General features: G+C 50.0%; 1 protein-coding gene across 1 annotated transcript in view; it reads right to left on the bottom strand.

The window, feature by feature from the left end:
• Window positions 1-4,967, bottom strand: part of LOC126573515 (uncharacterized) — a 7,555-nt gene extending 2,588 nt beyond the window's left edge. Inside the window, exons 1-2 of the mRNA XM_050233688.1 lie at window positions 3,684-4,967; window positions 178-354 (exon numbers count right to left, since the gene is read on the bottom strand). Of these exons, the coding sequence (XP_050089645.1) occupies window positions 178-354; window positions 3,684-3,855 (349 nt within the window). The 5' untranslated portion in view covers window positions 3,856-4,967. The remainder of the gene's footprint in view (window positions 1-177; window positions 355-3,683) is intronic.
• Between the last annotated feature and the right edge of the window lie 6,614 nt (window positions 4,968-11,581).

The following is an 11,581-nucleotide window of genomic DNA, read 5'->3' as shown; positions in this document are numbered from 1 at the left end:
GATTGATTTCAATTTTTTACATTTTTGAAAGATTCTTTTCTCAAGAAAAATAAATAAAATACTATATTTCCTTCCTACCAACAGTTAGATGACCCCTCTGTAGCACCTTAGAAGCAAGCAGTTTCAGCGAAAGAAGCTAGTTAAATCATCCGAAACGACAGGGCAATCAATACTCACCATAATATCCGGCTATTTTGATGCAGGACGTGGCCGGAAACAGGCCATCGCGACCCTTTCGGCCACCCATGCACGGCGACTCCAGGATGGCGGCTGAGTAATTGTTGTGGAACGGATCATCGCACGCCTTGTTGGCACCATTCATCGAGACGCACTTAAAGCAATCGATACCGTGGACTATCGGAACGTGGACAGCAATATGTGTGGCGGAAATCGGGAACGGAAGCAAATGAACGAACGAACGAACGAACGATTAGATGAGATGCAGAAAAATAAAGTTTAAATCCGTGGCACATAATGGCGCCATGGTCTCCCGTTCTCCCAGCACCCCCGAAAAGCTCATCCTTTCCTCACTGGTCTGGCTTTGAAACTGACTCCCCCGCTCGTGGTGCGGGCGTTGGCTGCACACAGAACGCGATGACTCGACAAAGCGGGGGCACCACGGTGCTCCATAAATCAAATCATTCGACACCGAGCTGGCAAATTGTTTTCTCCTTTTTTTCGCTCCTCCTTCCCCTTGCCTGTTTTCCTGTTTTTGTTTGCCCCACCGACCGATTCAATTCACTTCCGTACGGAGGAGGACGCCCCAAAACATGGAAATGTTGCCAAATCCCTCTCCCGGTATGTCGGTAAATTGGATTCCTATTTTTGCAATTATCTGTCGAAGCTTCGGTTGGGCGTGTTGTCCTCGGGCAGACTGGTGACCAGGGATCGGTTGCAGCATGTTTTATGAATTTTGTTTCATATTTTCCCATTCACAACATTCCCTGGGACCCTGGCAACGCCACCGGAAAAGCTTCCGTCCCTCGGCAGGTGAGAAGAAGAAACGAATTCTCTCTCTCTCTCTCTCTCTCTCTCTCTCTCTCTCTCTCTCGTTCTCTACTTCTTACTATCTCTCTTCTTTTTCCTGTCATCGGTACAGGGCCGGTAGCACAACAATGTGCTGGTTATGCAAATGCAAGATTTACGTTAATTGGCTCATGAATAAAACATATTTCCAGCACTTTCCAATCAACCGATCCCGGATCCCGGACAGGACAGTTGTGCAGTAACGCAAGTCTACCGCAGGTGCTAGCTTTGCTTGCTGAGAGAGCCTTTGCTGGCCATCTCACATGCTCACTGTACGACCACCGACCGGCCATCAACACCCACCACCACCACCACCACCTGGCGCAGGCCACTACGAGGCGCAGGTTGATTAATTATACATTTTTGTATCCAACTCCGACGCTATCCGGCATCCGGCCGGTTGGAAGGATAATCAAAAACCGAAAACCATCGTCACGGGCTCCGGTTCCCCGCTGGACCTCCCGGTGGTTTGTGCAGCAACAGGGCCGCAGGGTGGCCGTTGGTCGCCGATTCCGTTGCTACGCTGCGACGCTCACTTCAGGGGAGTTGCTTTAATGCGTTACATGGCTTCGAGCGATGCGACGCGTGCACCAGCAATATTGCTGCAGATGCAACCCCGCATTGGCCGTATTGTGGCCAGTTGCGACGGCAACATAAATTATGGAGCAGCGAACGGTCACTAGCGATGCCATTTCATCTCTCTCTCTCTCTCTCTCTCTCTCTAGGGGCTAGGGGCGATGGAGGCGCGCGTGTGTTTCCGGGCTTAGCACGGCCACAAAGGTAAATTGAATTGTAAGCTCTGTCAGTTGATAGAGACGCTACCATTACTTTACTGCCCGTTTGTGGCCGGTCAATCAGGCTGCACACTTGTCCACGCCAGAGGCAGAGAGAGAGAGAGAGAGAGAGAGAGAGAGAGAGAGAGAGAGAGCGTACGTGTTTGCTGGGCATGCTTTATGCTACTGCCTGACCCCCCGGGGTTCCACCAAAAAAAAAAACAGACATTAATGTAAGGGTTTTATGTTTGCTGATTTGCGGTGAAGGAAAAAGGGAATTGATTGCTACCGAGTGACCGAGTGCCTTCCAAACAATTCATCGCTTTCCCCACGGGACGGACAATATTATTATTCAACTTAAACGCATGCAAATGGTTCGCCAAAGTGCCGCATGTAAATCACGTACTCGGTGCCCAACGTTCACTCACGCGCTCACGGAAGCAGAAGGGCTGAATTGAATTGCTTTCTCATGGTGGTGGAAAGCGGGAGCATAAATTCCGATTTCAGCTCCGGAAGACAGAAACGAGAGAGAGAGAGAAAGGGAGAAAAAAAACCTTCAACCGACCACCACGACGCCGTTCTCATGCAATATTCACGTCACTTCCGGTCAGAGAATGATGAAGAAGGGAAGAAGTGAAAAAGAATGCCAAACCATCCCTTTACTGGGTGGTGCGAGCTCACGTGCCAGTGCAAAAAACGAACCGTAAAGGATGCCACAGCATTAAGCCATCATTCACTTGGCACACAAGCACAATCAATACGCAACCAACATCGACAACCGGCGATAGATTTGGCCCTGGGTGGAAAATTCATCAACAGGAAGCAAAGGTTTTCCCATTTTTTCCGATGGTTTCTTTGCGATGGAAATAGAATGTCCGAAGAGGTGAAATGATTTTGTCATATTCTTAGTGAAACTAGCAGTTTCCAATCATTTTTTTAACCCTCCAGTCCTGTTCTACTGTCCTTATGATAAGGAATACTCCCTCTCATACATGCTTGAACCAACACAAAGCGCTACACGGCTTTTATACGAAACAGCAGCCAAGTAAGGAACTACTCTGATCAAAACTATGACCCTGGAGCCCTCCAATTGATTAGAACACTTTCTCGAAGCTTCCGGAAGATGAAAACCCCTCGTCGCAGCAACAGCACCAAGTGACGTTTACGATGCAAAGTTGCCGTTGCTTTGCCAATTGCACCAACATCCAATTTTGCATCCAACACGGAGCGGGGGGTTCCTACAAGAATTGATCCACACCCCGTTTTCGGCTCCACTTACACTCCATCCATCCCTCCGTCTGCAGAAGTTACAGGGCAGGGAGTAGAGGACCGTTCGATGCTCGATATTGCCAATTATTGCCTGGAGGATATGTTGTTCATTGTTGCCACCACGAGTCTAGGGGGGGGGGGGGGGGGGGGGGGGGCCCGTCAGGTTGTGGAAGTCAACGTCTAGCACGATATCCGATAGCACGATGAAACTCACTTGTTGGCACTCTAGCAACAACTGTAACAACCTTCACCCCAGGGCTCTCCTTTCACTGGAGAATTTAATTAAATTCTTAAAACTGATGCACACAAACCGCACACACCGAACTCTGCCCACTACCATTTTGTGTTGTGTTATCAACAATCTCATCAGCTCCACTATCTACCTCACTCACACCCACTGGTGATTTGTTTATCAACGACAAAGACACTGGAGCCACACCTCAACTACGATAGACAACCCGGTGTTAAGACCCGGTGTTGTGTCGTTAAGAATGTCGATCATCCTGCCAGCGCCAGCAGTTACCAGGGAGGCTTGCAGAGGACGCGCGCGTCGCGGAAAATTCCAACGCCAAACTCTTGCGACCTGAGACACACCACACCGCGGGCCAGACTTACCCATTTGAAGTGGAACCGCGGCTAGTAGTAGCACCGTAAGCAGTGCGACGTGAACGTAACCGTAGCGTCGCGGGGAGGCAAAGCTGTTGATATGTTTAAAGATGGCCGCCACACGATCCGTCATGGCGCGTGCTGCAGCGACGGCACTCGCACTGACTACGAACCGAGTCATCGTCGGGTGTATGTGTGGACTGTCGACTACCGAGGACTTTTAAGGAGTAGCAGGATCCGTTGCGTGCTCGGTGGCCACACCCCTGCACCGGCCGAGAAGAACGAAGGGAGTAACAGAGGGCGCTGGTTGTTAAAAATTAATGTTTTATCATAGTGTTTGCTCTCTCTCTCTCTCTTTCACTCCTCCTTTCCCTCTATTCTTCTCCTAAAGTCCTACGGGGAACCGGATAGGAGTCACGATCTTTTTGGGGATTTTTGCCGGGGGGAACAGGCAGACCTGGTTGGTTCTGGATGGTCGCTCCGAGTTTATGATATTTTCTAATTAAGGTCTGGGTATGTATCTGTGTGTTTGCATACGCTGCAGACGCGCCCTCGCACTGATAACAACGGTTTCCGTTGTGCCGTGTGTGGTGTGTGACCGTGAACGCCTTCGTCTCCGCCTTCCGGTTAATCCTCGGTTCCTTTTTGACCAAACGATACAAAGTGCAGTGCAGACAGACCGGAATGTGAATGTTCAAGCTGACATTCAAGCGTCTCCGAGATCGTGGACGAGTAAACTCGCGGAGTGTCCGCTCGCATCAAGCGTTAAGCCCCGAGAAGCCGGCGCTGCCGTCCGTGTTCCGTCCGTTGACGTTTGTTAAGCTCTTCCGAGTGTCTCACTGGCATGTTCTGGACTGGGTGTCCGACCCACAACGTACGATGGCCAAGCTCAAAGCTCCATTTCCATTCCTTCAATCCATCCTGGCGGCAGTTCTAGGTTTGCTTCTATTCTGTGTGTTTGTTTGGAGATGGTTTACGATGGCGGCCATGTTGCGTGCTCGGTGCTCCAACAATCCGGTCCCACCGGATTTCCTTTCCGGTCGTTTCACTCCTTCACTTGCTGGTGATGAACCGGATTGTTGGTTCCTGGGCCGCGTGACCTCCAGTAACAAGCCAGAGCCAGAGACACACAGACGAAGTAACGACTTGCTGTGCGATCGATCGACTATTATGGTCCGAGAATCGATTCCACGAATCACCACCACCACCAGCAGCCGCAGGTCCTCCGCTGGGATGTAAGCGTGCTCAGTGATCGTGAAAATTGGATTTGATGGCTGGGTTCCGCTTCCGTTTATTCCGTGAATGCGTTTACTCCGCGTGCGGTGAGGCGTCAGTGGGAACGTTTATGGGTGTACCGGCCGGCCGGCGGTCACCGCCGTGGATCATTCGCCGAGGAGTTTTACGATCCCCGGTGCTCCGTTCCAGTGCGGTCCGATTGTTCGCCGCCGCCGGTGGACTACGGATTCGTTTCAATTATTGCCTCGCGATGCCGTGGCCTGTAGAAAAAGGACAAACGAAGAAGAAACGTGTCAGAGTGTGCGAGTGCAATGTGATGGAAAGTTGGTGTGATTGTGACCGTGGACTGGATGGAGCTGAAGCCAGTTTGAGGTTATGTTGACTGAGATCCCTTATTGCAGTTTAATGTGTTGAAAGTAAAGAAAAGAAGCTCTAAAAACGACATAACAGAACTTAACAATGTACCATTGCAACGGTGTAACAGTGCAACAGTGCAAAGACAAAAGAAACAATCTCGACCTTATCTCCAATTCGACCACACTGTTGCAATGGCCAATAGTGAATGCAAAACTAACCGAAAAGCTAGGTTATTAAAAACCCAGAACCTCAGAAAGTTAGTTCATTAAGCGCATTTGTCCCCTTTTGTGCCGTTCTCGCCGATCCAATCCGCAGAACCGGATGACCATTCCAAGCACCTACCGACCAGTAGCACATAAAACATGCACAAAACAAGCGCCCCATGCTCCCCTTTTCGTTTCCATTCCAAAAAAGGGAAACTCTGTTCACTGGACGGACTGCGGAGCATCCATCATCTCCCATTCTCTGCGTCTGGGTGGACATACCGACGGACCCTACAAGGTCCGATACGGGATGCTGGAAAGCTGTTTAATCTCTTGCTCGTAAAAGTGGAAAACCCCGAAAATAAATCTTTTACGGTCATTCGGCTTCGCTCCAGCAGCTTCCCTCCATGCCAGCAGCGGGGCTCTTAAGCTGCTGGTCACTCGCTGGTCCGGTCCACAGTGGTCAGCGTCAATGAACGAGCCAGCGCAAGAGAGAGAGAGAGAGAGAGAGAGAGAGAGAGAGAGAGAGAGAGAGAGAGAGAGAGAGAGAGAGAGATAGAGAGAGAGAAAGAGAGAGAGAGAGAGAGAGAGAGAGAGAGAGAGACAAAGGAGCGAAGTGAAGTAGATCATAAAAAGGAAAGCAAAGGGAGCACCAGGTGGGGGCACCAGGATATGGAGGTCCATTTTTACAACGACCTCACCCAACACTCACACTCGCTCTTGTACGTCATACGCCATACGCCTCCTCAATGTAATCCTCTTGTTGTCACCGTGTGCCTCGCCGGTGGAGGGCGTGCTGGCCGTCAAACTTCAAAGTTGATTGCCTCGACGGGTCATCCGCTTTTATGTCGTTGGTCTCACCACCTCCCCGGGAGCTTCGTGTGTCCATCCAGGGAAGAGAATTTTTGGATTCCACAGTTTCCCTGTTCTTCCTCCGCTTTCCATGGATGACATCCACAGCATATTCTGGTCGTCAATGCCGACGGAACACCCGGAACACTGGTCCCGCAATTATGGTTCACCATTTCTTCATTTACCGCCCGATTTCCGAGAAACCGCATTCGAGCGTGCGAAGGCACCTTCCAGGTATTCCAGCCACCGATGTGTCCAGCCACCGGATCCATGCGGTCACAGTAGATGGCCTCAGTGGCTGGCCTCAGGACCTGGCTGGCTAGCTAGTGGAATGGCTTTGTAGTTCTAATTTCGCTGGAGGAAAGTTAATTTCCACCTCTAGCGTCGGCTTTGGCACCGCCTCGAACCACCTCGTCGACCCCGAGGGGTCCAACGTTCACAATTTAATCTATATTGAAATCAAGCTTTAGACGCTCTACGGAGCTCTTTCCAATATCCCCAGCCACCTTAGCTTCCACTAGGACCAGGAGGGGGCCTGGAAAGCTAATCTAATTTCCTGTGCTCGTGCATGTGCTCCAAATGACCCAGGGAGGACCTTCAGGAAGCACCACCGAGCGGAAGAGAGGTCGTCGAAAAGAGCGAAAGATGGAGGCCTGCCTGCTGGGGACCGTTTGCCCGAACGATGGTTTCTTCTGCGAAAAAAAAAAGAAAAACAGGCAAAAAGGTACTCCCAGAACGATACCGAAGGTTGCCTCGTGGTGCTGAGCGCAGAGTGGAGCGTGTAAGGTCTCGACCGTACGACCACCGCTGCCGTTGTTGACATTGCCCCGAGGGAAGCGTAGCGCACTGCTGTGGCGGTGCGGCTGTGAATGAATTTTGAAAGCATTGCCATTGGCGTGCGTGAAAGTTTTCATCCTTTCAGGGCCCAGGCCCTTGAGAGCCTTTTGCTTACGCCGGAAGTGCCGGTAGTGGCGGAAGTGCTGGCGTCGAAGACTTGGAATAGGAATGTCACCGGCACTGGGATCGAAGGTTGACATTTGCAATACACAAACCGAGCTTGGAGAAGGAAGCAGACGAAGTGTGCGTTTGCAAGCTACGATTCTTTTTAGCTCACAAATAGCTTTACAGAACACGGAAACAAACATGGCAGACACTAATACACTCGATCGAGGAAGCTACATAACCACACTTTAAGAGTGATTGAAACTGCACTAAACTCGATGGTCAACAATCCAATCACCACGCATTGTGGAAACCTAACTGCCGGTTGAGTTTATAAACGCTGGACATTAAATTGTTCCACAAATCAAAGCACTAAACATGCTTGACGCCACAAAGCAACCCCGCGTTCTCTGGCTCTCTCTCCACTGTCTTCACACCACAAAAAAAGCCATCCCGACATCCAAAAACCAGATCCTTTCCCCTTTTTATTTGCTTTCTTTTCTTCTCTTTTTTTTCGGGGTTTTGCAAAGGGCTAAAGGCGTTGGTCGATCGGAAAATCCGATTAAGCGATCCAGTGAAGCTTCCATTCCCTGTCGCTCTCCGAGCAGGTTTTGCCAACCGAACCGAAAGGACCGGAGAAGCCACATCTAAAGCTAATCTGATTGAGGAAATGGCCGGGCCGAGTTCCGCGAGGCCGGTTTGGGAATGTTGAATCGTAAATTTGTCAATTTCTCGGCCGTTGTGTCCGGCTACGGGACGATAGTCGTTCTTTATGTCATCGTGCCTGAACTAGGGCTACTTTGGGGGCCAGGATTCTTTCTTCTCTTTGAAAGTTAGAATAGCAGTTGATGCTTCGAAGGTTTGGCGCGTTATTTGGCTATGCCTGGCTGGTTGGGAATGTTCGTTTAATGGAAATCCTTTTACGTCAGGAGCACCAGCGAAAGTTAATCCCCAAGGTAAGTTTTCACCCAGAGCAGCCACCCTTAAGTATTGATCTTGTCTGTGCGAAATTATCTGCGTATCGCGCTCACCCTTGCAAGATGTGGCGCTTCTGGTGGAGAACGTTCGATACTCAAGCCGAGCCAGCATTACAAACATCGGCAGCGACACCAACGTTTCATAATCTCATAATAGATGTCATCATTGTTGCCTTAAGTAATCCAATTTGTTTTCATTTGGCCGCCTCGAGGGCCAGCCGTAGCAGCAGCGTGTGCGAGACTAATAAAAAATTCAATTATGACACCCAATGATCCAAAGGACACCAGCCAGGTCGTCTGCATCACGCTCGTTCCGCCCTTTCCCAAAACGGGATCATTTGTAGCAAAAAAAAATAAATAAACTAACCACCACGGCGTAATGCCCCGGAACGCCCGGAGGTAATTCTAGGCTATTAAGCAGATGGTTAAAATTTAAATTTATCCACCACGAATCCACCACTTGCCACTTGGAAGCCCCCCGTTCCGCTCGTTCGACAGCTTGGCAGCGCACAGAAGGCAGAAGGCGAAAGGATGAATGGCGGTAATGGCTCAGTCTCAACCTTTGAGGCGTCCGGAGATGAGATTACCGGATCCTCGTCGTGGTGCAAGATCAGGAACTAAGAATGGTTCTATTTGGTCACGGCGCTCGCTCGACGACGCACCAGCTCCTCGCATCATAAAGCAAAAGTCATAAACGGATCCGGAATGGGACGGCAGTCACGACAAACGAGAGGATACGACGCAGCCTTTGCCTCTACGCAACGGCCAAGGGTCCCAGTGTGTTGGGGTGCGTCGAGGAAGTGGGCCCGTTACTCCTCTTTATGGAACGAAGCCATCCTAAAACATATTTATGATTCATGCGCTTATTGCCTCATAAGCTTGGTGGTACGTGGCGTGGAAGGTGGCGTGGAGCTGAACGCTTCCAAGACAGCAGAGCTTCCACTATCATCGGCCGCGCACCCTAACGCCGCCTGCCCACAATACCACGACGAATGGGCGATTTGTGCTTTATGCACGCACCAGTCGCACGCCGTTGTGTCGTTATGTTTTGTAATATGTTGATGGCGGGCACCGTCCTAGACGTACGACGTATTCCCACCGACGATCCGGTGACACCGATGAATGGGAAACGTCTTTTCCGCGAAGCGAAATGTGTTCAATGTGCTTGGCACATTTCGCATGCCGCACCGATCACCCAAGGTGACACACACGTGAAATATGTTTTGCTTTCCGCGCATTCATCTCGCCGGACCTCCCGGACGGTTCAGTGCCATCGAATGACCGAGTGCGCTCGGTCCCCTGAGCACCGGTCCGGGCACGAACCTGAACCGGGACCACATTTTCCGCATTTCAAATCCCATTTACGTGTCGAATTACTGTTCCGGATTGATGAGTCTGACAAGCTTTGTCGGATGGAGGATCGCCTGGTGTGCCAGTGGACCACATGTGCCAGTGTTCCGGCACATTCCGTTCTGGACAGCTGCCATCCAGTGGCAGGCACTGGCCGGTCTATTGAAGACTTGTGTCCTAATTGGCCGCATTGGTCGGCACTTTGTCTTTACGCATCCAATCGTGTGGCTCCTTCACAATGGACCATTTCTATGGTCCCTCGCAATGGCCGAATCCAATCAATGCGAATGTTTATTCCATGTCACTGACCGTTACCCCGAGCACTATAGTTGGATAATCATTTGGGCATTTCTCTCTTGATGAGATTCAGTGGAACATTGGAAAGTGCTTTAAGTTAGAAAATGGCCCGAGTATCGAAAGCAGCAGCAACCAGCTCTCAAACAACCGGAAACGGAGAGAAAGTCAACCGTTTTATCATCGGCCACCAGCCACCAGGACCACCAGGATTAAGTGCCTTGTTCGGTTTACAACAACCAATTTTCGGTCCCCTTCCCTTCCGCCAGGGGCGTGAGTGAGTTGAATTTTATGAAGTTGAACTTTTTATGGAGATTTATGGCATCATTATGAAGCATTTTATTAAGGACCCAGGGTCAACTGGGAAAATGCCAACTGTTACCAAGCCGTTTAACGCCTGAGCCGCCGCCAGCCGGCCAGCCGAACACACTGGCCGAAGTCATGGAGAACTTGAACCCGTCGGCCATTGCCCGTGGGCGACGATGGGTGATGGGAAAATAAGAAATTCATTTACTTCGGTGGATGGGTATCGACGAAAACGACGGAAGCTTGTTTTGCAGTCATCGAGTTTCCAAGAAGCCTAAAGACACGTTCATTCCCTGGTACAGGTCCTGGGGTCGTGAGAACGCAGGGATTATTGACGCAAATTCGGTTATGGATTGAGGTGAGGTGCTAGAAACGGCCGGATAAACGGCTCCCGATGGTTGTGATAGATTGCCGTACGATATGATTTATGATTCTCCAGAAAAACATATTTTCTACCATTTGTCATGTTTGCAGCACAAGGAACGAATTGAACGCTTCAAGGCAATCCGATAAATTGTTCTGGCTGGAACGGTTGAGCCTAGAACGTTTCAATTCATTATTCATTGCGAATTGAGCGATTGGCCATCGGGTGTCGCACAGCTTTCTCTGTCAAGAGTTGAAAGCCGCATTACAACCGCCATTGAATTGATGTCAAATGTCCTAGTGAAAATCAAGATGGAGGTACAGTTGAAGTTGAAAGGAAAACGATTCATTATTGTCTTTGTGTTGTCCCACAAATGGATTGTTCGCAAGAAAAGCAATTTTATTACTGATCTTCCTTGAAAAATTAGATTAATCAAACCTATTCTCCAACGATGTTCCTGCAATTAGGTGAAACGTTTTCCCAAAAAACTCTACGCACATTTTCGTACCAAATTTTCCGAGTTTGCGTAAGATCTTTACGCTACTCTGTACATATTATCTTAACCTACCGCACCACAAAAAGGAGGGGAGGGCAGAGATTTATGGTGCATTTTTTTTTTACTGAAAATCAAATGCAACCTAGCGATACCGCTCCGTTACAATCACACACCACTGGTCCGGTGGTAATGGGGTCCCAAAAACCGCCCGAAAAGGTGTGCCAAATACCGTAGTTAAATATTGGCTCAAGTACCTTTTGCTTGCTCTGACGAAGCGATTCCGCAAACCGGCGGACCCCGTTTCGCTGCAAAAGAGTGTGAGATTTATCCCGAGAGAAAAAAAAGAAAGCAACAACAGCCCATGCCATACCATGGGATCCGCGTGATTGGGTGACGAGGTGGCCACACCATCTGCCAAACAGCTTTGTCGGGTTGTTGAGCGTTGAACTGGCGTGGCAACGGGCGCGTCCTTTGTCGGGCCAGCGCACCGAGCGCACATGTTGTGACGAGGGGTTTTGTGCATGGTTCTA

Source organism: Anopheles aquasalis, chromosome 2 (genome assembly GCF_943734665.1).
Source record: "Anopheles aquasalis chromosome 2, idAnoAquaMG_Q_19, whole genome shotgun sequence".
Lineage (NCBI taxonomy): Eukaryota > Metazoa > Arthropoda > Insecta > Diptera > Culicidae > Anopheles > Anopheles aquasalis.
This window is presented reverse-complemented; position numbering and strand designations above follow the sequence as displayed.